Raw genomic sequence first — 27,940 nt, 5'->3', positions numbered from 1 at the left:
TAAATACAGAAATGCAGGTTTCCAGTTAAATGTATTTCTAGTATGTGCTATGTGAGTATTGCACAGGTTGTGAAGGAGGTGTCTTCATTCAGTCAGCACCATTTTGATGTTAAATTCTGTGACATAAGTAGCCTCTTGGTAATTAGCTAAACCTGTGCTCAATGTTTTTTTTACAGACCTCTGGGAATTCTACCTCCCATATTTATATTCCTGTATATCACTGATGGGATGCTTGTTACTTCTGTGTAAGTGTTTTCCTCATTATTCCAAAAGATGAATGGTGTTATGGTGGGGGATTTTTTTGTATATTGTGTTCAATTTTTTTTATGGTTAAATGAAACTTATTAATTGTGAAAGTTGAGTGGGATTTTCTTTTTCTGATTAAATTTAAATATAGGTGTGAATTTGTTAGGCTTGAGTTCTGAAGTTTAAATAAATGGTACCTTAGATTTTCAATTTTTGAGAAACTTTCCAACTCACCCAATTTTGACTAATAACTTGTTAAAGCAGGTAGTTGAAAAACAGGCACTCTATTCTGCAAAGAAAAGCACAATTTTTAAATGAAATGTCTGCAGGAGGCCGGTAGTATGGTGAGAAAATTATTTTGGAACATTTTGTCCTATATTCAGTAAACTACCATTCTTCCTTTTGTAATTGAAAATGTTGCTGTATAGGCGGGAGTTGGAAGACAGTGCAGCCAGCTTTCATAATCACTCAGCTGGGCTCTGGCCAGCCTGCAGGTCAGTTACACAATTGCATCTGAAACAAATGCAGTAAAACCCCAACTTTACACTGACTGCTCCTAGCCAGAGTTCAGTCATCCATGTTCAGGAGAATAAGAAACATGATGGAAGGCTCCAGATCCCACCTAGAATCTCAGCCCCCTCCTTGAATAATTTCTAGAAAGTTGCTGAGAGGAACAGATCTCCCTTTCTAGATTCCTATGGCTTCATCTCTTCTCCAAGCTTGACAGATTCAAAGCTTACATGGGGCTGTCACTGTGGAGAAAGGGTGGGGAATCATAATTTGTGATATCCTTTAAACAGATCTATTAAAGAGACCTCAGTGAGTCTCCTTAGATTCTCTGTATGTACAGGTTCTCAAATGCCCTTTGGAGGAAGGTGGGAGGAATAAACAATGGGATTCTCAACATCTTGTGCAGACTGTTCCAGAGTGGCATTCACAGAGGTGCTGAACACTTTAATTGGAAGCTGGTTTACAAAACTTCAAATCTGCCCTGCAGTTTGCTTCAGCAGAGCTGAAAACTCAGCCTGCTGAGTTCTGGGGCTGTTGTAAACCAGTTCACTGAAATTATTGTGACTAAATGCTAGGTTTTGGAAATGTGTAACTTCAGCAAACCACTGAGGTGAAGGCCCTCCAAGCTGTTAGAGCTGTGTAGCTGAAAGGGCAGTTTACAGCAGTGGGGCAGCTGCTGGGGTAGAGCTTTAGATCTTCAGCTGGTTTAATTGCTGAAGCAGTGTTTGAGTAAAGCCCATTGCAGTGGTGATTTGGAGCATCATGTCATTTGTCTTTTCTCCTTTTCCTGCAGGATTCTTTTGCAGTAAAGGCAGACAAGCTTAAGTTAGATTTTTCAATACTCTTGTATTTTTCTGTAATACACAGTAGCTACGGTGAAACACTAGTTAATAAAAATAAATTCAATTCCCACAATAACATCTTGTCTACTTTTTTTGGCAACAGTGTTTTATTATAATGGAAACTATAGATGTATGTACATGCTCATCCATATTGTTATAAATTCTTTCCTCTCTGATGTATTTCAGTATTTGAAGGCAGTTTTCCCTAAACTGTTATAATTTTTTATTATCATGATTAAGCCTTTCTCCCAAGAAGCAGACATGCATCATTCCTGAAAACCATCACAGGCTAGGATCAGAAAGGGCCTGTTGTTATTTCACAGAAAATAGTCTAAAGTCTGGTAGCTGAGCCTACTCTCAATGGAAGTTGAGGGATCACTTTCAGGGAGACCAAAGCATCTTCAGGTTCTCTTGGCCTTGCCGCTACACCTGTGCTAAAAGATGAAATGTGCCTGAGATGTTCTCCAGTGCTGTGGCCAACCAATGTCACTCCATTCAGGATATTGCAGTTGGCAGATGTCTGATATTGCAGTTGGGAGATGTCTGTGCAGCTTTGGCTCATGAAAAAGGTTCCTGGGCTGCTTGAACTCTAGATGAGCACTGAGAACCATTTGGGCAAGTGTTAACTGGCCCAGGGCAAATCATGCCAGGAGTAGTTCTAACAACTCACTGGTGTAGGCAATCCAGTCTAAAGCCCAGGAATGCATTGTGGCACTGCTGAATTTACTGGTGAAGACATAGCCTCTGGTGCCACATGCTTTGAATAAATAATTAATTAGTTGAGCAAGTTTAAGATCTCCAATTATATGGAGTTCCTTGTTGACAAAAAGTCACAGTTAAGCTCTTGGAGGGGAGAGATGCTTGTCTTGATCAAAATTCATGTGCGTGCAATGTACTTGAAAGTGCAATGTTGGAGCTTTAAGCTCTTGCAGTTATTTTCTAAACCAAAAAATGGTGATATGTGGAATAGCACACTTAGCATCCAAATAAAAACACCTGGTCTTTGACTTACAAATGATGTTTTGCATACTCTTCCTTCCCTTGCAGTGTGCACACCAGTGGGGCTCTCGAGGATGTTTACAGTAATGGGTCAGTTGCTGGTGAAGCCGACGGTAAGTGCTCCCCAGGTCAAGTCTGTCCTCCTGTGCTCCCCAAGTCTGCCCTCCTGTGCTCCCCAAGTCTGTCCTCCTGTGCTCCCCAAATCTGTCCTCCTGTGCTCCCCAAGTCTGTCCTCCTGTGCTCCCCAAATCTGTCCTCCTGTGCTCCCCAAGTCTGCCCTCCTGTGCTACCTGTGAGAAGGTGGAATGGTATTTGGGTACTTTCATCTAGAATACTTCTACAGAACTCTTCAGTTCATCAGTTTCTAGAACCACTATTTATGTACTCATCTCACATTTTTCATATAGCACAAAAGCCTGCTTTTTCCCCAAAGCTTTTCTTATAATAATAGAGACTTTCTCTGATTTTTCAATTTCTGTCGATGCTAGTAATATTATTTATTTACCAGTGTTTCCTGCTGTGTTTTACCAGTGCCTGAAAAGCGTGGGCATATTCTGAGTTCAGTAGCAAAGAACACAAAGTCTGGATAACAAGAAGGGTACCTGGGGTACACAGAGATGTGTGAAATGTGGGTAGTTGTCATCTTTAAGAGCTTGTTACACACAGATCCTCTTTGATTCATGGTCTGAATGCTGTGAGGGAAGGGAGAAGTTTGTACCACATAGAAGTGCTTTAGTGACTTCAGTGTCACATGTCCTACTTAGTAGTTACAAAAATTTGGGTGCACTTGGATCTTGTTTTCCTTTTCATTAGTTGGTTCAACCCTGGAAATACAAAGAAAATACCTACTATTTTTATCTTTAGTCTCAAAGCACCTGGTAGCTGAGATAGACTGACTTCATTTATTTGGTTTTTAGCTTCCAACAGCAATTTATATTTTCATGAAATACTGGCTTATGTGAAAAGCTGCTTTTTAGTACAATTTTTCAAAATCTTTAGTTATTTTTGTTTAAATTGGGTGTGGTTTGATATGGTTTGAATGTAGTCAGACATACTGTTCTGTCTCTTTAGATTGAAACTGAACATAAAAGCCTTAACTCAAAATCAAAACTTTAACTTTGCTTACAGTAAAGATACAATTGTGTAACAGAATGGAATAATATTCTGTGAAGTTCTTATTTGTGTCACTATTGTAAAGTTGTAGACTGTATATTTGAAGTACAGGTTACAGGAGCAAAGTGAATCTGATTATGTGAATGCAGTCAGGAAAACAGGTGCCTCTGATACTCAGTTCATGTTTCTGTTTGCAAATACAGATCCTGGAAGACCTAGATGAGCAGATGTATATCATCACTTTAGAGGAAGAAGCAATTCAGAGGAAACTTAATGGTATGTATGCTATACCTGTAATGGCACTGCTTCAGATACAGTGTTTAGAGTAGAGTGGTTCTGGTCAGGAATCTCGCTGTTGATCAGCCTCCTCTGTCAAAACAGAAAATTTCAACATCTTAGCCTGTTACAAGTGTTACAGGGGTACATTTCCTCACCAGGTTTTCCAAGATTGGTTCTTGTGTATGTGTGGTTTGCTTTGGTTTTGTTTTTGAATTGTTCATCAGCTCTCTAATGTGGGAATTGCTCTGAGCCTGAGAGAGCAACTGAGTTGTTGTCCAGACCCACCACCCTTAGTGCAACATAGCTTGGATTGGAAAATGAGTCTATTTCAGCCTTGTTTGAAGGACAATGAACTTACAAGTTGATTGCTAGCAAGCTTAGCAAGAGGCTTGACTTCCTGCAATATGAGTTTTTGTTTTTAATTTGGAGGATTTTTTGTGTTTTGGTTGATTGTTATTTAAAATCTTAGGTAAAATCCATTAAAAATCAGAGCACGCCATTATATTCTAGGAGTTATTTGGTGAATTCAATAAATAAAAATATTCTATTAATAAGTAATGAAAATTAATAATTACAAGAATGATTTTAGACTTACTGTATTTAGTCTTAAAATTTTGCATTTCTTAATAAGGCGTTTTTGTTATGGATTGTTTAAAAACATGAAGTAAAGTATGAAGTTTTGACTTCGAATGGAAAGGAGTGTTACAACAGGCAGGCACCACTTATGGAAAATTTATTGGTTCTGTGTACCTGGAAATCATGTTGTACAAATATTCTGACTTGCTTTTAACTGCATGGATAAGCCATCCATCCATAATTTATGCAGTTACTGCAGTTTTGAGAACCAAGGAATTTTCATGTAAGACAGCATAACAATGTATGTGTCATGATGACTTATTTTAGCCTTAATTTTTAAAATTTCCTGTTTTTTCTCTCCTGCTTTTCAGTCTTCTGTCATATATCTTAAGCTTTCCTGCTCTGAGGTCTCATTAAGTCTCCTTCCAAAGTTGCTTGGTCAGGGGAAGTACATGGAAGATCATGGTGATCATCTTTATTCCAGGGCTTAAAATTTGTGGAGGAATAGCGACTTTTGTGCTGAAATCAGTCATAACTTCAGTTTAAAAGTAACATTCACCTTTTCAGGTGTTTATAGTGACACACCATGTGTGCATTTACACACAGGCACACAAGAAGGTGCAGGCAGTGAGTGTCTTTGAAGCTGTGATGGGTGATGATAATCATTCTGTGTGTTTGATGTTAGCTGGGAACTGTAAAATATTTGTTACTGAATATTTTATGTTGTCATGGTGATTCTACTTGTGTACAACACAGAGCAATGACCCAGTAGTTATTCAGGAATCTATTGGAAGTAGTGTTCAGATGGGGAATGGGATTATTTAGGTGATGCTTGGCTGCTCTTTTTCTTGCAGAAGTCTCTCAAGAGTTGCTTATATTGCAGATTGATATGACTTGTGGAGTGGACCTAGGCTGCTTGTAGGTGCCTACTAGCTGGGTATGGATTTAGGATGTGTGCCAAGAGACTGGATTTGCTTTCAGCACATGCCTTGGTATTCAGTGAGAAGTGGAACTGCAGCCCACCCATATTCCATGGAGCACTCACCAGCCTGCTCTTGAGCACTGAAAGACATGGGGCTTAAATGAGACAGGAGAGGAACTGGATCCCCTCTGTTTCCAGTGCTGAAGGAATGGCATGGACACCCCCAAAAGGAATGCTTGAAAATCCCTAGGTTGGTGTACAGAGAAAATTAATGGATTTAAGACGAAAAGTAAATGAAAATTTAAACTTGAATATAGCATGTAGGTGGGACAAGATGTTATGTGTGCAGGAAGATACTTTGCAGGATTTTTGTACTAGTTACTTTAGCAAATTTAAGCACAGTTCTCATTATGGTGAGCAAGGAAACCTTCATCTTCTCTTCCAGAAGTCTTTCTAATACATACAAATTATGCCAGAAGCATTGACATCATTATTGCCAGAACTATGAAGGGTCATGTTTACCATGTTTATTGCATTTTAGAAAGTGTGCAGGAGTGGGAGTGGTGCTAATTACATCAGTAAAAGGTGTCTGTGATGTTAGAGGCCATAATCTGTGTTTTAGCACATAGATTGTCATTGTTGCTGTATCACAGTGGATATATTCAGCTACACACTTCCTCTGCCATGGCTGTTGCAACTCTTCCACCATGTTGGTGGTGGAATCCATGGTGCTTAAGTAACCTTGCTGGGCAGGTTTCCAGTAAAGTGCTCTGAAATTAAATACTTTATTTATATGTATAACTAAAGAGTTGAATTTTGATTAAAATGAAGAGGACCAGAGCAAAGGCTTAAGTGATACTTGATGATTGTAAAGCTTTTCATATTTGAAAATAAATCTATCTGTGAAACTGTAGATCTTCTTTGTGGGAACTAATTTTCTTCCTCCTCAGGTGTCTGCAGTGTCTAACTGAAAATCGGAGGAGGAGGGAGGGGAAAGTTTGATTGTGTTATCTACCCTAGTATTTTTATCTATTGAAGAGATACTGGGCTTTGGGAAAATGTTTGTTTCCAGTGTATTATATTTCAGTACCCACATCACTCCTACAGTTGAAAAATAAAGCTGGGACTTTTTTATATTAAAAGAAAAAAGTTGCCTTCAGCTATTAGTTTTCCTGAATCCAAAGAGACGGGTGGGGTAGGATCAAAAATACTTACTTGATCAAAGTTATTGGCTCTGAAGGTATCCTTACCTATGTAAGAAAGATGAAAGGTGTTGTTTTTATTGCACACTAGTAACAGTGTAATTTTGAACTAATTGGTGGTGAACTGCCAATCACCTTGGGGGAATGCAAATAGATACTCTTACAATTTCCTTTGAGGTACTGAAATCTTATGTCGGGGCTGGAAGAAAAACAGAATAATACCGTTAAATTGACCTTAAATGAGCTGCTTTGTGGCTTTCTTGGAGAATCCCTTCTAACTTTTCATTGCTAGTCCAAACAAGTCTCGTCTACCAATTTGATTTATTGGCTAGACAGCGCTGACATTGAACTTTGTGCGTGTTTGAAATAAAGCTAATGTTAGAGAGCTTTTAAGAATTTAGCTGCATCCTTTCCAAATACTCTTTTGACTGATCTGAAACCTTGCCTCTCTCATAAAATATCCTTTTGTATAGCAACCTGTTGTTTGCAACTGTTTTTTAAGGAGGAACTACAACAGCACTTAGATATGATTCAGACTTTCTACTGACCTGTGTCTTAGGGACCTTCTGTGATGATGCTGATTTATTGGATGGACTCCCATGAAATCAGTGTTTTGAACTCTGGATTTTTATGTTGAGGGGAGAAAAAAACATAGATATATATTGAACTGAGCTTTTTCTCAGAGACTCCTAAATCAGTTACAGAAAAGAAGAAAACATCAGATGCTGACTTGAGTTTTCCTTCTTGTCCAGCCGCTTCCATGAAAGTTCTTTTCCCACTGAGCTCTATTGCTATTCTTTTTCCCACCTAATGATAATTAGTCATTCCATAAAACAGATGTTTTAGACTTTTTTTGGGGGGGGAATGCATCATTACAAAAGCTTATTTTTATAGTGATAATTAGCTCGGGTTTTTTAAAGACTTTTTCTGAAAACCCGTGTTTTATGATTAATTTTTTAAAAAACACTGAGAAGTGGAACTGACATTTGTATTTTAGGCACTTCAACTGATAAGATGTTGTAATGGAACAGAGTCTGTAGGTCTTACTGAATAGTCCTGAGATTAGAGATATTCATATATATGAAGCCCTGTAAATATTATCCCATACTCATTATTTCACTGATATTCAAGATAAATTTTTAGAGAAAACACAGAAGTTACTTGTTGGATGCAAAAATGTGTGTGAAAGAAACATTCAGTTAATTCAATTAAACATTTAAAATTTTAAACAGTTGGATGTTTCATTGGTGATTTGACTGCATTGAACAAATAAGTATTTCATAGCCTGCAATAAGAAGAGTCACCTTTTTTCTTGTATTGAGGTTGCTGGATGGATGGGGAGACAACAGAAAATAAGGAAGTAATGAGACTGGACTACAAAGTAGTGTTGCTGTGCCAGCAGCCTGAGTGCTGTTTAGATTTTGTAGGCAAGTGATCAAGATATCAGATAAAAGCCTGGATAAGAATATTAATCTCATATAAATTTATTACACACTGTTTAAAAAAAGTCCATGGAGCATGGTGCTCTTGCAGGTTAGCCCATGGCCAGAGGTGGGGCTGAGGGTAGGGAATGGCCAGCAGGTGAAGGATGTGAATGTAAATCAGCAAAACAACAACAGAGAGGACTTTGCGTTTAAGACCTTGAACTGTCACTGCCATGGTGTGTTATTGCAGAGTGAAATTGGCCTGGAATAGACAGGGAAAGTATGAGCCCTTAACTTATTTTCAAGTGAGATTGCCCCACTTTCATCCCTTTTACTTCTGAACAAAGGGGAGTGAAGAGTGTTTCTAACTTATCCCAGGCAGAATATTTCCAGGTTGTGATTGCAGAGAGTGAAAGCTAAAGCAGAAATAATGGCATGGGAACTGAAACAGTAGATCCTAGTCAGCATTGCAGAGCTGTGTCAGTGCTTGAACACTGTGCAGGGTTTGTAGAGGAACTGGCATCAAGGAGGGAAACCCCATTGTGCTTGCACTGGAAAAGAGGAGTGGTTGGAAGAGAATGGAAGATTGAAGAGGAAAAGGATGGAGAGAGAAAATGGGCTGGGTTTCCCAAGGCTGCATAAGGATAGGAAGAAAAGTTGATAAGCAACTTTTAGGCAGAAAATTAGTAGGAGGAAAGGGATTAATATTATGGCTGTCAGGGCTAAGCTGATGTACAGGAGAAAGTATGAGATGTTGCACAACAACAGTGACACATGTATGTTGTGAGCTGGAAAGCATGGAGGGACAGAGCAGGCAAGCTGGTATGAGCACAAGATCCATCAGCAAGCAGGTGTTAGCAGTGTGGAAACTTACTGAGTGTGGAGCTTACTGAGGAAAGGGAGGGAGGGAGGGGCAGAAGCTGAATCTGGAGTGCTGGCCACCTTAAAGGCAAAGGCCACTTTTGCTAAATTATAATGATCCTGAAGGGCATCTGGGGATTCTTTTAATCTTCATACCAGAATCATATAGGGATTTAAGAATGAGGCATTTGAGACATCCTGTCTGTCACACTATGGCTGGTTATTGGACTTGTGTGAAAGTTCAGCATCAGCAAACAGGCTGGGATCACAGGAGATGATGCTGAAACCTCTGTGCTGAAATCTTCTGGGTAGACTCTGCTGTTTTTGAGAAGTATTTGAAGAGTCTCAAAGAAACATCTGCAGTTTAAAGTCACAAGTGCTTAATGTGATGCTTCCTGAATCCAAATTGTCACTGTGTGCCTTGCAGTTGCATCCAAAAGAAAATCATGTCTTTTGTTTTAAAAGGTGTATCTTCCACAGTGGAATACCAGACGGTAGAGCTGGAACGTGAGCTTGAAAAAGTGAGAAGCAAGAAAACAAATCTTGGTAATGAACTTTCTAGAGTTTCATGTAGATTATAGTTTACTAAATGACTTTGAGGTGCTGTGTTTAGTTTGGAGCAGTTGCTTGATTGATTCCAGTTTGTCCTTAACTTTGTGCATTTGCAAATATTTTACATGAAATCATCGCATCCCTCCAACAAAAAAAATTAAGTAAGGAGTCTGATTTGGATCTTTCTTCTAATGTTACTTTAGAGAAATTGTAACACTTCTTTGCATGGAGATTTTCATATATAATATGCTTATGAGTATTTGGGCTAATCGATGACATTACTTTCCTTTTTGTGTTTGAATTATTTCTGTAAAATTCAAACAGTGTTTTCTTTTCTTGCACATGCTAATGATGTCCACTCAAGTTAATTCTGTCTTTCCTGCCTTACAAGAGGAAAATACTATTTAAATATCTAAAATTCTGTTCTGTCCCTTTAGGTCATGCTAAAATATACATGTAAACAGTGTATTTGTAAATTCAGCAGATTTTAAACTTTGTGGAACTGCTGTGCTAGGGGAACAAAAAGGTTAAGGGGAAACATGCCTCTTGGAAAAATCTGCTTGTCTCTGTCTCCCCAGCCTTTCTCTAGAGAGGTTTCATATTTGTGCCATTGCTTCGTGGAGCTGTACAGGGTGGATGTTCTTATGAACTGGTTGATGTTTGTTCCAGATCAGGATACTGTTGTTACTTATATTAATAGTGAGCTTATGGGTAGCTGAATGATTCTTACTTGTTTTATTCTAAAGTGATCTATGGTATTAAGCTTATGTTTTTTCACTTCTGAACAGAACGGAGGAAAAAAGCTTCTGCTTGGGAAAGGAATTTAGTTTATCCAGCTGTCATGATATTGCTCCTGACTGAGACAGTAAGAATTTTCTTTTATTTTTTTTTCCCAGCAAAAAGTATAAAGAGTTCTTTGGTTATTTGAGGGAATAGTTTTAAATTTTTTGAGTGAAGATTGTTTAAGCAACCATCTTGATACTCTTTTCTTGACCATTTAACAAAAACTTGACATTATGGAGTCTAGTGAGGATAAATGTGAAGACTTTAAAAATGTGGAATACTTTTCAATAACAAGACTATTTCCTCTTTTTTATAGTCCTTTTCAGTTCTTTTAGTCGCTCTCAACATTCTTTACCTGTTGGTTGATGAGACTGCAATGCCAAAGGGATCAGGGGTAAAGTAATCTTCTCTTAAAATTTCTATAATTTTAATAAAGCTTTGGAGGCCTTGCAGAAGTGCAAGTGAGAGCTTTGCTTTAATAACATGGAAACGAATGAGTCTTGACCTTGACTTTGTTTCTAGGTTTCATTCCTGTGCCCACACAAACATTTATTACATGTCATGTTGCAGTGAGTTCTTACTAAAATAGTGCAGAAGTTTCATGTAGATACAGTGATGCACTACAGCAGATCAGTAATCTGGAGTTTGCAGTTCTGTCTTTGCAATACATTTCAGTGCAGTTTGAAAGCTGCTGGTGCCATTGCATGAGGTGGGGGCACTTGGAGAGTGGGACATCAGAACCCCCCTGAAACACTGAATTGAGAAAAGGCTGTATTGCATATAAGATGTTACGTGTTGTGTTCTTGGTAGAAGTGAACTTTATGAACTGTTGCATGTATGTTATTTAATTATGCAAAGTATCTTTTTCCTTGTAGGGACCTGGAATAGGAAATGCCTCCTTATCCACCTTTGGCTTTGTGGGAGCAGCACTTGAAATCATTTTGATTTTGTATCCTTTCTGAAAGAATTCTGTCTGTTAACAAGTATTCTGTCTAGTTTTCTGGGACACTGATAATACACTAAGACACTAGCCTGGAAGGAAGAAAGGTAGGTCAGTCCTTCTCAAACACTTGTTTTTGTTTCTTTTTTCTTTAGTTCTTAAGACTTTTAGGAGACTGCTGAGAACTTGAGTGAAACTTGCATTCCTTGGAGGTTCCTTTTTTCCTTGATTCTCACAGCTATCTTATGGTATCTTCTGTCGTCGGCTTCTACAGTCTTCGTTTTTTTGAGAATTTTACTCCCAGGAAGGATGACACAACTATGACAAAGGTGAGGTACAATCTGGGATGGACATGGCCCCCTCCTGTCTTTCTTGCCACCCAAGACAAACTGACTCTCTTAGTAATTGTCCTGAATGGCTCATTTGCAGTGATCAGTATTTGTTTGTAAGCTGCGTAAACACAAACTGGAAGATTGTCAAAATGCTGAATGAGTGGGAAAAAGGATGTGCTCTGTTTAGTTTGGATGGCATCCATTCACTTGTAAAAAGCCAGGAATGGCAGAGCTTGTTAACTGGCTATAGAAAAGCAAGTGAAAGAACTTCCTTCAAAGGGAACTTATTGCTAATGAGTAACTTTGATTGTGTTAACTGTACTTCAGGGAGCTTGTTTGAGATCTGAACAACGTGGTTGCTAGAAGTAATACAGACAAAGTAATTCAAATTTGAATAATGAAACTAAGACTGAGGACAACTATTCAGCAACATTTTGCAATCTGAAGCTAATTTGACTTTCTACAATTTAGCACTGGCTTTAGCATAACCAATGCTGTTACCTAATTGGGAGGAACATGCCTAGGTTTTTGGCAAAATATTCCCCCAGCTGACACGGGGAATTGATCAGTAACCAAGGAACAGATGTTGAATTTAATTATTTTTTCAATATGTTTCATTGTTTTTTTATTTAAGTAATGGATTAAGATACTTTTACTACAAATTGTTGGAAGTGAGAAAGTGGGTATACACACAGAATGATTAGAGGAATAAATAGTAGAGAGTTGGAATGTTCTTAATATTTCCTATTGATTGTTTACAGTACACCAGGAATAGTGTGGAAATAAATAGTAAATGTACAAATGTCTACCTACTTTCAAGTTTACTTTTTTTTCCCTTTTGGCTTCTGATAGAACTAGACCTGAAGAAAATGATCCTTTCTGAAAGAAAGTTTCAATTACTCTTTTTAAAGGCTTTACAAGAACAAAAAGAAATCTAACAGCTGTGATTTTTTTTTGGGTATTATTTAAAGTAGACAACAGGCATTGAATTGAAAGGAAGCTCTTTGTTGTAATTTTTTAAATAGTGCTAATCCTGCAAGCAGTTACATCCAAGGCTTAAGCTGATGTATCAGTCATCCATTCTAAGCCCATGGAATTGTTCTTTTATAAAACATTCACAGGAAGTAAGTAAACAGTTGATGCTTTGCAACATGGTTGTTTTGAATAATTTTGGATCTGAGCATACATAACACTTTGATTAAAAGCACATGAATACATATTTGATTTTTTTTCTTGGATCATCTTTGTCTTGTGTAACACCATTTGGAGAGGAGTGACAGAAGTCAGCAAGACTAACAATATATTACAGTAAATTGCTTTAGGTTCAATTTGAAGAATGTGCTTTTTAAGAATTATTCTTTTTCATCTTGACTGCTGTTTTTCTTTGTGTTCTCTTCAGCAATCTCATTTATCATTTAAATGCTGTTTGTCACTTTCAAACAGATAATTGGAAACTGTGTCTCAATCTTGGTGCTGAGCTCTGCTTTGCCAGTGATGTCAAGGACACTGGGTAAGTGAAATGGAAGTAACATCATAATAAAGGATGTTTAATTGAAAAAAAATACAAGAAAAAAGAAGAGCCTGTAGCTGTATTTTCCATACTATGTAACTTGCCATCACTTTCAGATGAAAGATCATGTATCTGTGGCCTTCATTTCTACATGAACTGTTGAACATACATCTTTGTACATGAACTGCAGAACATACTTTCTAAAAAGAAAAAGATGCTAAGCATTTTTTAGAGAATATATTATTTTAAAAAGGTCAGATTTGAAACTTCTTAAAACAGGAGATTGTGAGATGAAAAGATAGGAAAACTGATTGTCCAGAGCAGTCTGAAATAGTTTCACGTTCACTTTGAAATTAGGGCTTAGTTCCTGTCAAGAATTACATTTGGGATTTGGTGTCTGAAATTTGAGGTAACACTGAGTGCAAATGACTTTTAATGAAGAGTTAATGACTCTTCATTTATTTTTTTAATCAGCAGTGATACCAGGCTACTTTTATTTTCCCTACAATAACATGCTTGTATTTTTTGTTAACTTAATTTTTCAAATTTAACAATTTGGAGTCTTCCATAGCAGAATTGAAGAACTCCTGATTTTAGTGCTAAGGATTGGGAGTAGCATTTGAAGTAGTCAATCTGTTTTAACCAGTTAGAAAAATGTGTTGTATCTTCACTTTAATTAGGTAATCTTCAGCTTGAATTCTTGAAGCTAAATTGCAAGGCTATTACACGTTTTTAAGTAGTGCAGAATCCTTGTAACTAATGTGAATTTCATTGGGAACATTAAATAGAACAAAACAAAAATCTTCACCTCAGGCTGTACAAGTCTTAAGTACAAGCTTAGAAGTTTGAGCTCAGGCCCACAGACCAGCAGTGTGTGCTCAGTAGTTCTCTAGCTGCTCTTCCTTTCATACTCTTGAATCAAGGGTAGTTCATGGTTTTCCAGTATTATACTGGATATTCTCATGCTATGTGTTTCTACAGAGGGGACATTTTAATAAATTATAGATCATTTTTATAGCAAATGAAAAACCTTCTGCAGTGCATTTTGGAGAATTGAATCTTAAAATAAGCATTCTAGAACTTGAAAAAATCTATAGTAAAACTCCACAAAAATGCAAAAGGGTAATTCAAGTACTTAAAGCAGTGCAGTTTTAAAATATAACCAGTATAATAAAGGTCTAAGAAGTGAGATGGTTCTAGGATGTGGAGCCAGATGTTACATAGAAAAATCAGTTTTAGAATAGAATTGTAACATAAGTTTGTGTCCACTAAGTTACTGCATTCAAGACTTGTTTAAAAGAAAATAAAATTAATTGTTAATGATCCATGAGATTACCAGCTGATAATAACCAGATTCTGTGGGAGTAAGTGTACATGCTGGGTCCATTGTTGTCCCATAGGAAACAGATTAATGGTAAAACTCACTTAAAAACCAGACTAACAAGTGAAATTCCTGAATGGTTTGCCATAGAGATAAATAAAAGAAGAAAAAAGATGGAACAATTAACACACAGCTAACAAATGCACAGTCACAGCTGTCCAAACAGGATTAATAGAGTGTATTAGAGTACAGTGAGTCATGTGGTGCTTTTGCAGAAATATCAATGTGTGTTGCACTACATGCCACCTCCCTGTGGCACTGAATAGATGAAAAGAAATAAATATGTTAAGCAGATTCATAGTCTTTTCACTTTATTAAAAAAGCGAGATTCTAGGCTATACAGAAAAGACTAGACTTTATCCTTATGGGAAAGGTGAAAAAGCAAAAGTTATCTAATACATGCACTGACCTTTTTCAACTTTTCAAAATGGAAATGGTTTCTTCTTACATGTTTCATAGCATTCTAATTAGATATGTAGGTGGTAGATATGTCTAATCTGTCATTCTTCTAGAACTCCAGGAAAGTTTTAAACTAAAATAAGTTAAATCATATTTCCCCAGAACTTTTCAGCCTTTTAGTTGCCCTTCAGAAATGTTTCCTGCCAACACCATATTGCTAGTCACAGAAAAACAAATTAGGAATAAAGCACTTAAAGTCAAGAATACAAAAAACAAAGATTTCCAGAGAAAATTGAACTTTCGAGTATATGCAAGTTTTCCTAGAATTCCACACTTGACTATTATCTACAAGTAAATGGGGATTTTAAATTTATTTGTGTGTGCTGTCTAAAACCTACCTTTTTTTTTTTGTTTAATAGTTTATTTGGTAAAATTTCATCAGCTTTTGTGTGTATATATTTGTGCCACTAGATATGCAAGTTTTTGTTCAATTACTGAAGAGTTATTAAAAGTCTTGGGTTTTTTTTCTCTGTGGGCTGAGTAGATACTGCTTCTTTAAGAAAGACCTCAAAACCTTTTTAACCTTTTTCTCCCATGAGTTTACAGACTGTTACTGTGTCACTTTTCTGATGAGCAGCGACTTTTTCTGTTTGTAAGAAGAAATTCAATGTAATTGAATGTAATTTATTGACAATTATTTTCCCACCTACTCTAACAGAAGTGTCAGGGTTCATTTCTGTTTGTCCTGGTAACGCTGCTCCTGGACCTCTATGTGTTTCAAGGAATATTTTTCCTTTTCCAGAAAACTCCAGTGCTCTGCCTGTTTTGTTCCTTTTCCTTTAAAGTTTTGGGAGCCTGTACATTCAAACCTGACTTTCTTAATTTTCATGTGGCTTCACAATCTGGCTAAAACACTGCTGCTTTGGAAATGCTAAGGGCACTGTTTGCCTTCAAGTAGGAAAGCAGCTTTGTGTTTATTGTCCTTCATCTCTTTACCAGTTAATTCAGTTGTTTTTTTCTTTCTGTGCTAAGACCTTCTGTGCTTTTTTAGTATATCTCCCTGCCTCTTCTGCTGTTTTGACCAGTGATTGTTTTGTTTCATTATTTGAAACAACTCCTTTTCATTTCAGTATTTTTTCATTTGGTACCAAATTCAATTTCCATGTTTTAGTTTAAATGACAGGTGCTGAGTATAAGAAGTGTGTATATCTTTTAACATTGTGATAACTGGCTTGCAAGTCTTGGGTATGCAGATACAGTGAAATTTTTAAGTGTCAGGTTTACCCTTGGAAGAAGTGCAGCTGACCCTTAATTTTGTCTCTTTGTTTATTATTACTTTTGAAGTCAGTTTTTAAAAGCCCCAAAACACTTTCAAAATAAGATGATAGAAAATCAGGAGCTTTCAGGAGTTTCAGAGCCAAGGCTACTTTGTGATTGCTTCATTTGCTGCTGCCATTTTACTTCTGGGACAGGGTCAGCTTCCTGCTTTTGCCCTGTTGTGAGGGCACACTTCCCTCTGACATCATCTGTGCCAAAGCTTTTTGGGAATACAGCAGCTTTTGGATCCTAGACAGTGATCATGTGGCTGTCATCTCAGTGTTCTGCTCTGTGTTCAGTGCAGTATTCCATGACACCTGACAAAGGAACAGCCTGTGCTTCTTCCTCTTCTGCCATGGGCCCTACACCTTGTAGATGTTTCCATGTTTCAGAAAAATGTTGTTCATTTAATTAGTGATTGACAGGCCTTTGATCAGCACAAAGCCCAAGTGTCAGGGTTGGAGGAGACCTATCAGCACCATCTTTCAGCCTCTTTTCCTTCTGTGCAAATGCTCCATGGCTGTAGTGGGGTGGATCCAGGAGAAAAACTGCAGTTGGAAAGATGTCTTTAAACTTTGCTTTCAAAAGCAGTGCTCTGGAAGAACACTTTAGGGGCTTAGTGGTTACCATAAGATGTTGTGGCTCTCATAGAAAGGCTGTTTGCTACCTGTATTTTTTTTAAAAAAAGCTCAAGGTGCATTTCAGTCTTTTCTGGAATCATTAAGGATTTTGTCAAAACTGAGGTTTCAAGCAGTTTTCATACTAAAACTGATTTTTTTCCTAATTACATCTACTAATATCATAAAAAGAGTTCTTACCTAGAATGGACAATTCATTTCAAATCCCATTATTCAAGCATTTTAATATGAAGTTTAGAAAAACATTTTGATAAAGGTGTCTTACAGTTTTATAGTGACCAACAAGCATTGTCTTGTGTGTTTAACCATGTGTCTTCTGGTGTGCTATCTATAAGAATTTTGCATCCAAGTGTAAATATAATAGAAGGAAATTTTTGTGTTTCCTAAAAAAATGTTATGATTATTTTGATCTAAATCTTGTATGCAATTTAACAGGAATCACCAGATTTGATCTCCTTGGAGACTTTGGAAGGTTCAACTGGCTAGGGAACTTCTACATTGTGTTATCATACAACTTGCTCTTTGCTATCATGACAACGTTGTGTCTGGTCAGAAAGTTCACGTCTGCTGTGCGAGAAGAGCTCCTGAAGGCATTAGGTAAGCACAGCCCTGAAAATTCACTCTGTGCTTCACCATCCCTTCTCCACCACTGACACCATGATGTGCTACTGGTAAAGTTCTGTCACAGCTCACAGAATACTTTTTTCTGGAAATTTCTCTAAGGTAAAGTGTGAGGATGAATATCGTGTTGTTTTTTGAAGAGTCCAGAGCTAAGGTACAGTGTTGATTTCAATGATATGCCTGTGGTACTGATTGGTCTCCAGCTGGATTTTCAGTCTTGGGAGAGCACAGAAGCATTCTCATTGCTATGAGCAATTATTCCACATTAAAACTTCAGCTTGTGTATGGGTTGCCTTTCTTTTTTGACTAAAGCAACTTATTAGTTCCCTAAAAATAGTTAGCAGAGATCTCTGTTGTCATGCTCTTTTTTGAACATCTGTTCAGAAAATCATTGTACACAATGTACAGAGCCTTAGTAACTGGCTGAGTAAAACCTGTACCTGATATAATCAAAAATTTGATCAAGTTTTGCATTGATATTTGTTGACCATAGATGAAAGGATTGAAACACATTTGATACTAAGAAGATAAAATTATTTTTTTATTCTATTTTTTTATTCTATTGTTGTTGCCTCATCTTATCTTTACTAATTAACAAAGCTCCTCTCTCTTTAGATCCCTAGAGTAGTATTTGCTTAAACTGAGAGGATTAATGGTGAAACTTTAGTGTTTCTTTGTAGCTGAGGATTCAGTTTACATCATCTAGAAGTTACTCTTGTTAGTTTTCACTGCTTTGAGTTGTGGTGCTGAAACAAAATCCAAGCACTTCCCAGAATCCTGGTGGAAGATTAATTTAAAATTGTTGTAAAATAATTAGAAATAAAGTGTTTAATAAAAAATTGCAGATGGTGAAGGCAGATTAAGAAACATAAAAATGCAGGCATAGTAGGGTAATGATCATTGGATTTGACACAAGTAGGGAGTCACAAACCCTGAAATGTGCAGGTTCCTGGCACAGACTGGGTTTGTTTTCAGTGCTGTACATCACAAGCTGCATCTGTTAAAAACTGTCCCATGGAATTCAAAGAATGAGAACCAAAATTGGCTTATGACCAAAAATTTCACATATTAGGACTACAGATAAGGCAATATTTAGGAGAATTTGATTTTTTTAGTAGTGCAATCAATTTTGGAATTCCAATTCCAACAATGCAAGAAGTTTAATTGTGCACATCATGGCACTTCAGTGTAGTCTACACAAAATGAATAAGAAATTCTTCCCAGGTTTGATACTTAGCTTTAGAGGCTTGATGGGAGACTTCAGAGAGAAACTGTACCAAGCAAGGAAGGACTGACATCATGCCTCTTTTGAATAAAATATGGCTAAATTTGCCATCTTTCCTCATCTCCCTCCCCCTCAAAAAGAGTAATTTAAGTGCTTGCCTGGGGCAGGATGTGAGACTACAATTAGCACTCACAATAGAGAATTGTGCAATAAGAACAAAAGGCTGGAAACAGTGATAAATCAATAATAGTGTAGTATTAAAAATGTAATTAGACATATAAATAGTTTAGAAACATGATCTGGTCATCACCAGTGACATTAAGATCAGCAGCGGGTGATTTACAAAAAGATGTTATAGTTTAAAATAAAGAATTAATAATTATCAAATTAATAAAATTAACATTTTTAGGTAATTATTTAGGTATTTTTAGGTGACAGGGTAAATTACTGCAAGTCTGTCCTGGTTCTTAACATCTGAGTCTGTGATTTAAGCAATGGAAAGTTAGGGTTCTCTGTCTTCCATGCTTGTCCACTGTAATGGATTTTCTCACTTAAACAACACTGAGGGAATTTCCCAGAAGCAATTCTTGCAGGAGGTAGAACATCAGTTCTGGTCTTCAGCAAATGTGAAGTCTGCAATCATGAAGTAGGATTTGGGTTGTCTGTGTTCTTTTGAATGCCTGTGTGCATGAAACAAGGGGGAGTCTTAAGTTTTTCCTTATTCTGTGATGTTTTGCAGGATTAGATAAACTTCACCTATCAAACAATCCAAGAGACTCGGAGACAAAGCCTTCTGCAAATGGCCATCAGAAAACACTGTGATAACAATCACCTGCAATCAGCAGAGCTGGAAACATCAACCTCATGGCATTCCTGTCATCTCATCAGCATTTTTATATTGCTTTTAGTTGTTAGTGTGGGTCGAGCCTTGTCTCATTTGGATGCTTCTGAGGAAGTTAGCTGTGTCAGATTCTTCTCTTTCCAGTGAACTTTTGGTCTGCTTGTTTATTTCCCAGGAAGTTAATGCAGGAGGTGCCTTGAAGACTGGAAGCTGAAGAGAAAAATGCATTCCTTTTTATTTGTTGACAGTCTCACATCTTTATTTTTAGACTTGCTATCATTTGAATGCACAGTACCTCCTGTGTTATACAAACACAGCTATAAAGAATAACTTTGGGACTTGATTTAAAAAAAAAAGAAAAAGAAGAAAACATACACTTGAAGGCCCATATGACCCTTACTGGAAATGTACAGTAGCTGGAGTAGGTACCCATGACAGGAGATAAACAGCTCTACTGAGAGTGAGTTAAAAAGGACAGGAGAGATCCCAGTGCTGGATGCAGTAGGCTGTGTCATGGTGCCTTCTCTGCAGGCCAGTGTTTTCAGCTCTCTGTCCTTAGCTCCTAATGCCAGCTTGCTTTACTGGTGGTCAAACAATGTCTTACAGAAGTCCAAGATGAAGATTAACTTCAGTGTTAAATCTGAGCCTAGTATGCTTTGTAAAAAGCTGTGTAGATCCTTTGTCACAGCTCTCAGTTCTGTGAGCTGTTGTGCCCTGGAGCTCCCTTCCCCTACCCAAGACACCCTGTGAAATTTTTGATGAACTACTGTGTGTAAGCAGTACCTGGAATCAATGCAAGGAGTGCAGGCCTAGGAGGCTGCAGTTGCAGTTTTCTACAATCTTTAATTTGAAGTAAATTTCTCTGAATTTATACTTCAGTTACCAGGATTTCTGTTCAGTGGCATAACTCAGTTATCTGTCACTAGCCTGTTTTTTAATGTACACATGTTCATGTATATAGGCCTATATGTGTAGATATCATAAATTAAATTCTAAGGTTATAGAGATGACAGTAGGTGGTTTGGTAAGTAAAATGTGTGCAGTCTTGGTAGTTTGAATTTCTGAAGTGTTTAACTGCTCAGAGGCCTTAGATTCAAGATGGCATCAGTGGGTGATAATGTCCTTTCTTGTAGCATTTCCTTGCAGCCTTAGGAATCCTTTAAGCAGTTTATAGTAAAGAAAAAATACCAAGTAAGTATTCAAAATCTGGTTGCACTTTTGTCCTGCTCAGCCACAAGTAATCTCCAAACAGACTGGAATGGGGACACCTTCAGTGAGTGCCCCTTCATGTAGGGAGCCAGAAAATTTTCCTGCTCATTTCCTATTTCTGTGAAACAAGTCTGCCTGTCTGTAGTTTGAGGTCTTATATTAGTTGGTGACAACTTGGTTTCCAGTGTGGTTCCAAAATAAGGTAAACCTTGTGTCAGAAACTCTTTGGCTGTTCTCTTGAGATGACTGCTCTGGGCTGTAGACCTTATTGCTGTGTGTGTGAATGTCTGCTTGGTTTTTTTTTTTTTCCCCTAAAGTGCTTCAAAAATCATGCTCCAGTACACATGAGGATTTATCTTTTTTTCAGCTGCCTTTTCTGACTTGAACTGGGGCATAATGTAAATATTTCTGTAGTAAATATGATGCTAGATAATTACTTTTTTTTGTGTGTGTGTGATCAGTATAAATTCAAGGTTTATTGAACTGACTGTTGATGTGTTGTATCAAGTCTTGGAAGAAAAAGTAAAATTACTTGATTTCACTAAGATTTACAAGCATCTTTTCTCTTGTTTAGTGCTGACACTTTAGTGAGAAATCTTTATCTGAGTCAAAGTTCTGCAACCAATAACAGAAAGCTATAATTAAAAGTTGTTCTAAAATGAGTTTATATTTAAAATATTGGGAGATATATTATTAGGGGCATAAGTCAGGTATTCTCAGAGCTTATAGCCTTATGTATTGGCATCATAGTTAAAACCCAGTGAAATATGTCCACTTTTCCATGCAAGTCATTGTATGACCAAAATTGTCCTCATGTCTTAATGAAGTGGTGAACTGTGGTGTGTGAGGCCAGTTAGCTTCTAGATAATAGATATTTCTGTTACAATGCTAAGACAGTTAATACACTCTGAAGAAAATAATATTAGGAATAAACCTAGGAGTATGAACCAGCATAGGTCTTGCTCTTTGTGCCTTTGGAGAGATGTTTGTCATGGCATCAGTGACCCAAGAACACAGAAAAAGGTGGATTATAATGTGTGTGTGTGTGGCTTCTGCAAGTGAGTTGGGCAATTACTTCAACTGAGCAGGGGCAATTCCTGCTGAGAAGCACCCAAGCTTCAGGCAAGACTTTAAAGCTCTTTTTCAAAACAAATGTTAGGGCCTTGGCTTTCCCCACCCCTTCTGCTGGATTCTGCAGGCAGATGTGGGGTTAAGGCTGCCTTAGGGAAAACTTTACACTGGACTCTGTGGGATGGTTGAGGTGCTGTGTGGTTTCCAAGATGGGTGATAATTCACAACTACCTTGTGCAACTATGACAGTGTTGTGTTTTAAAGTCAACTGCTGATATGGTGACACTGTCTACATTAAAATTTGCCTTTGGCCTTGAAAATGACGTGCTTATGCAAGGCTTTGTCACTGCATGCAAGATACAGGTCACTGTATACTTCTCACAGAATCATATGGTCACTTAAGTACAAGCAACTGGTAATTCATTACTGGATATTGACAATACATTCCTAGTATTTGACTCATGTAGAGTCAGGTGGTCTATACCTTCAAGGTATATACAGCTGATCTTAGTAACATTAACATCTGCCTCTCTTCTTATGAGGCAAAAAGCACATCAATGCTTCCATCTTCAACTAGATACCACACAAGACCAAAAAATAGGTGTAAACTGAGTGTTTTAAGTTAGCTGTTTTTTGGCTTTTTTTCTGTGTTGGTAGCACAATATTAAATGCAATTGCAGAACTGTAATATTTGTGGGATTTCTAAGCATAAAGCACACATGCTTATCACTTTAAGCTAAAAAATAGTAGTATTGGTTACTGTACAAGTAACAGTTTTGCATTTATAGGGAGCTTTATTTACTGTCTGTAATGTGCTGTTTATCTTTGGCCCTGTTCCTCTGATCCCTTTGACCCTGTTGGCTGTTTTAATGTCATAGAAATTAAAAGATTTGACAAATGGTTTTCCTTGTCCAGTAGTACCACCTGGAGCACCAGTGGAGGGAGGGCTGGGCTGCCCACGCAGGCAGGAAGGAGCTCCTGCAGCAGGTGCTTGGCAGGAGGGACATGGGAGCAGATCCTGGGGACATGTCCTCCCCTGTGTCACCAGGAGTGTCACATCTCCCCTGTGTCACCAGGAGTGTCACATCTCCCCTGTGTCACCAGGAGTGATGGGTGCCAGTGTCCATCCCACCCCGTCTCTGCCACTCACCCCTGAGGCTGTGCAGCAGCTGAGGTGCTCACATGTGCCCAGTGCTGTGTAGTAAAGACATGATGGCCCTTTTCTTTAAGAATTTACAGTGTTAATTAGAAAGGAATAAGGTAGAAACAGAAAGCAGTTGGCCTCTTCCTGCATGTGGCTTTCCTTGAGTTCTTGTAGCATGCTCTAGGTTATTTCCCACCTCTTCTTCCTATCCCAGGAGTGGGATGGTGGTGTATGTACAGCAACTGAGCCTTACCCTTAGTGGACTGGCATCTAAATTTTTGAAATAACAAATACAGGAAAACAGCTAAATCCTGTTTAATGTATTCTCTGATCTTGAAAATAGCATTTTTTTAAAACCAGGGTGAAATAATCTAAGCAGAGGCAGGACATTAAGGCCACATAAATAACCTCTTCAAAAAGAAATGTGCTTAGTTTTGTTTTAAAAAGTGTTGATGTGAACTGTGAAGCTTTAATTGCTTTAATGAAATAAGATTCCCTACCTCCTAGTATTAGGATTTTTGTTGTTGTTTTAGCACTGAGTTGAGACAATATTGCCTACACTGACTTCCCTCCCCAACCCATGAACACTGAATTTGCTATTGGTAATAAGCTGGCAAGTTATTTCAGTCACATTGTCAGATTTGAACTTTACAAAAATGCTACTTTTGAATTTATCCCATTCAGCAAGAGCAAACTAAGGCCACAGCCACCAGCCACACAGTGATACAATATCTACCCCCTTTTCTACCTTGTCCCCTTGAGATAGACAAAATATGAAATAACAGAAGAATCCACATAGATTTGATTTATGCACTGTAAGAAAACATACCAGAAGGCAACTTTAATGGAAGGCTTTTAAAATATTTCACAATTTGAGTATCTAGAACTCTTCTTTCAAAGAGAAAGAAATGTGTCTCATTAGTATACAAATGTCAATTGTATGTTCTCTAAATAAGCCAGTAATTCACTGAGACTGAAAAAAAATTCATCACTTCTTAAAATCTCTTGTGATTCACAGTGAAACAGTATCTTGGACTTTTATAGAAGCCTGTGAACTTCTGAAGGTATCTCTGTCTTGGCAACAGAAACCTTAGGATGCTTGCTAGTTTTGTATTAACTACCATATTTTATCAGTAGCTTTTTAGTTTCATTTATTGCTCACGTTTTTTTTTTAAATATACCTAGCATTAAATGTTTTAACAAATACAGAAGGTGACTCCAAACAAAGAGATAGTGTGAGTAATATCCTGTAAATGCTGATAGTCTTGACATACTGAATTCCAAGCTATTTAGCAACTGTATCTGTATGAAGGCCTTACCTCAAATAGAAATTAGGAAATCCTAATTCTTGAAGGCTTTTAGGTATCTGAATGTTGATATGTACCTACTTGAGCACTTTGGAATGCTGCTTCTAGATGTTTGTTGATCACTAACCCCAAGCACTGTTGTTGCTTTTCTCCCTACCCCCATTACATTAAGTTTTCTAGTCAGCATCACTGGATGAAGCTCCTTTCCTGAACAGGGCTTTATTTTGCATTCCTCCTCTATTCCCTGCTTCCACACATACCAGCTATTGAAGTATTGGGGAACCTGCTTTGATTTTCATCTATTTCTTTTCCCACATAGCCTGTAGAGAGATATTCCCTAGTTAGAACTGTTCTTCCACTACAAAAATGTTCACATTTATGAACTTGTTTTTTACCACTAGATTCCATTGAAGCAATCTTGTCACTAGAGGGTCCTCTAACAAATTACCAAGAGCTCAAGTCAGTTTGAATCATGAGTTGAGAGGGTTTAGTCATGGCATATATTTGGGTTTTAGCTTCCAGGGTTGTGAGGGTACAGCCCCAGCTCTCAGTGAGGGGAAGCAGCTGGTTTGGCCACTGGGAGCCCCTGGGGTGGTGTCACTGCAGGGTGGCTCCTGCTGTGCTCCTGCTCCGCAGCTCATCTGCTGTGGGGTGTGCAGGGACACCTCCCGCAGTGCAGGGTGGCCACACCTTGTGTCAGCTCTCAGCAGGGGCAGGCTGTGAGAGGTGCTGAGGTCAGGCTCTTCACCTTCCTCTGGATTTTTGTATTTCATGTGGATGAGCATGTTTTGGGCCTTCTCTCCCCACGTGAGTTGATCATTCCTAGAAGTGGCATGGTGGTGATACCTGTGCAGTGGATTCAGTGAGTGTGTTTAAATGTTTAAGAAGAAAATTGGCTGGTGCATGATTTCCTGTTTCCCCCTAACCATGAGTTTTTTCCAGTCTGGACCAAACTTAAGAGTCACAAAATCTCTCTGAGTACTTTCTCCTCCTTGGCTTTATATAACAAAAAATTTCAGTCGCTTTTACTTTCTTAAAGGTTGCTTTCAAAGTATTTTTGCCTTATTTGGTGTGATTTCTGTTACTTTAAGGAGAATTGGATAGAAAAAGAAAATACATTTAGGTCATGGGATTTGAAATATTGGTGTGTGTGTATGAAACACATGTACACAAAATATTTCCTTTCCTGTGGGGTTTGGGCCAACCCCACATTACCTTAATAGAGATCATGGGTTGCTCTTGTCTCTTCTAAATTTTGTATTTAAAATTCCCAGTGAGGAGACTGAGGATGTTCTTAGGGTGCTGCTGGCACCCTGATCCCTGTCACATGGAATTGGCTTCACGTGAGCTTAGGTAGCATGATCATAAAACCACAATTCTGAGCTGGCCTGGCCATTGCTGTTGGTGCTGCTGGCTGGGCTGTGATGATGGCATCAGGAGCCTTCACTGTGCACGTTCAGGGTTTCTCTGCAGTGTTCCTGGTTCATGTCACAGTTTACAAGAACAATTCTAAATTACGCACAATCTCTGAACTGCGTGAGGCTGGGAGTGCAGAATGGAACTGGTGGTCCCCACTTGGTCTGATTTGTGCTTCAGGTTTTGTAAACTCCACAATCTTGAGCAGCTGAATTTTCTTTCACATGGATGTATCTGACCAAGGTATAACACAGCTGAAAAATTGTGCTTTGAGTGTTACTTTAATCCCAATAGTTTTTGGTGTAGATACTATCTCCCCATCAAACCCTCCTGGTTCATTTTAGGTCATCCAGAATTATGGTTTATAATGTTCTCTGTTGTGGGTATTTTGTTGTGTTAAAAAAAAAAAAAATCTGCTGCCTTAGCTAGGCTGATATTTTTGTTTCGTTTTGTGAAAAGCAGTGGTAATATGTTTTTTTCCTTTGTTTGAAATGTTACACTGAATGTTTTGTAGGAAAATTTTTTTTACTGTGTTTTCAATAAAGGTAAAGTGTGATTTATAGCAGAGTTTTATCCCTTTTTTTATTATAAGCAATGAAAAAATAATCTGTGTCATTCTAAGTTATCCTGTCTATAATTGGTATGAATAGCTGTGTTCCTCTCTCTTCTTCCTTTTCCCAATTTAACCTGCTTTTGAAATTCTCAAATGGTTGCATTTCTAAAATAGCTGAGGTAGGGAATGTGATGGAGATTCCTCTACATTCAGAGGCATCACAGCCCTGTGTTTTAAGACAGGTGTGCAATTAATTGGAACTCTCTGCTTTAGGCCAGTGGGGATTGTTTATAGCAAAGTATGCTCATTATGTAATTTGTAAGTAATTTGCAATTCCTTAATAGTTTGACTGAAGGGCAATTTTTACATGTTAAACCCCTGACCACCATGCTTCCTAAACTGTCTGTAACTTAAACAGCTTCAGACTTTAAATTCCATTTCACAGGAGAGTTTAGGCTGTTTTTAAAGTTCAAGGATCACGTGTCCTGAAGGGACCTGGAGATGTTTGATCCATCCAGCTGCACAGGATCAAACATAGCTGCATTATTCCTGGTATTTAACCAGCCTGGCAGGGGCTGTCTGTGATGGGATTGCTGGGCTGTCTCTAGGCAGTATATTCCAGTGTTTAATTGTCCAAGATTTCATAAATGTCAAATGTGAAGGGCCCTTACCATGCTTTAAGCTTTAATTTTGTTCTCAAATGTCCATAGTAAAACAAGTCTTTCTGCTTGCACTGCTTTTTCCACACCTGAAAGGTTACATTTCCCTTTATTTTCCACCTGAAAGGTTACATTTCCCTTTATTTTCTATATGAGAAGTGACCCCAAATTCCCTCAACAGTTTTATGGAGGCCTCTTATCATCCTTTTTGCTTTCTGTGGGGATGCTTATGTATTTTTGGAAACAGAGCTCAAGTGGACACAGAAACCTCCAAGCTTGAGCTCTGGCATTACATCATGTCTTCAGTAATTTTTTTCTTTGTATTTTTTTGGGTTTGGTTGGTTTGGTTTTTTTGACAGTCAGTGGGAGAAGAGGCATCTCAGGTGTTGTCCTCAGTATAGATTTTTATGCCTTTTTACTGCCTTGAGTATGTTTCTGCATATTCCATATTGGACTGGGCAATCTCATCTTCATATCTGAAGATGCTCCCCCAGGGGCTCAACAAAATAAATACCTACAATGATTGCTTTTCTTGAATTTAATCATCTTGAGTGCAATCCCAGCTCACTGTGGCCACTTCCTCCTAATGTACCCCTGTGTCTGAAAGCTCTGCAGGGATTCACACAAGTCTGTGTGTCTCTGTCCATAAATGTGTGCAGTTTTAAGGGACATTTTGATGTCTGTATCATGACCAGGCAATGTGAGCTTTTCTCTCCATGCATTTCCCATGACAGAAAACCTGCTAGGAAAAGAAGGAGCCATTTTTTCAGGGAATGTGGGTTGGGAAGTGGGAGGTGAGGTGGCAGAAGGATTGAGCTCAAGGTCAGCCAGCCTCATGGCACCTGAACACTTTGCTATTGTTTCATTTCACTTTTTTTTTGTCTTTTGGTAGCTTTTCTCTTCCAGCACACCTGCTCCCTTCCAGCTGTGAAAGTGACCCTCCATGGCATATATCAGAGTATTTAAAATGAACCTTTCTAGACCCAAAGAAATTGAGAGCCCAAATCTCACAAAAATCCCTCAGAAATGATGTGAAAATCTCACTAAGAATTTATAAAAACTTTGACT

At 38.0% G+C, this 27,940-nt stretch overlaps 1 protein-coding gene across 3 annotated transcripts in view; it reads left to right on the top strand.

Moving 5' to 3' along the window:
- LMBR1 (limb development membrane protein 1) overlaps positions 1-26,222 on the top strand; it is a 68,543-nt gene extending 42,321 nt beyond the window's left edge. For all 3 annotated transcript variants that reach the window (XM_054647725.2, XM_054647734.2, XM_054647757.2), the window contains 11 exons: positions 177-245; positions 2,646-2,710; positions 3,914-3,986; positions 9,440-9,520; positions 10,315-10,391; positions 10,626-10,703; positions 11,185-11,258; positions 11,488-11,578; positions 13,025-13,091; positions 17,262-17,423; positions 19,412-26,222. In XM_054647725.2, the coding sequence (XP_054503700.1) occupies positions 177-245; positions 2,646-2,710; positions 3,914-3,986; positions 9,440-9,520; positions 10,315-10,391; positions 10,626-10,703; positions 11,185-11,258; positions 11,488-11,578; positions 13,025-13,091; positions 17,262-17,423; positions 19,412-19,494 (920 nt within the window). In that variant the 3' untranslated portion in view covers positions 19,495-26,222. The remainder of the gene's footprint in view (positions 1-176; positions 246-2,645; positions 2,711-3,913; positions 3,987-9,439; positions 9,521-10,314; positions 10,392-10,625; positions 10,704-11,184; positions 11,259-11,487; positions 11,579-13,024; positions 13,092-17,261; positions 17,424-19,411) is intronic.
- The last annotated feature ends 1,718 nt before the right edge of the window (positions 26,223-27,940 follow it).

Source organism: Agelaius phoeniceus, chromosome 1 (genome assembly GCF_051311805.1).
Source record: "Agelaius phoeniceus isolate bAgePho1 chromosome 1, bAgePho1.hap1, whole genome shotgun sequence".
Classification (NCBI taxonomy): Eukaryota; Metazoa; Chordata; class Aves; order Passeriformes; family Icteridae; genus Agelaius; species Agelaius phoeniceus.
This window is presented reverse-complemented; position numbering and strand designations above follow the sequence as displayed.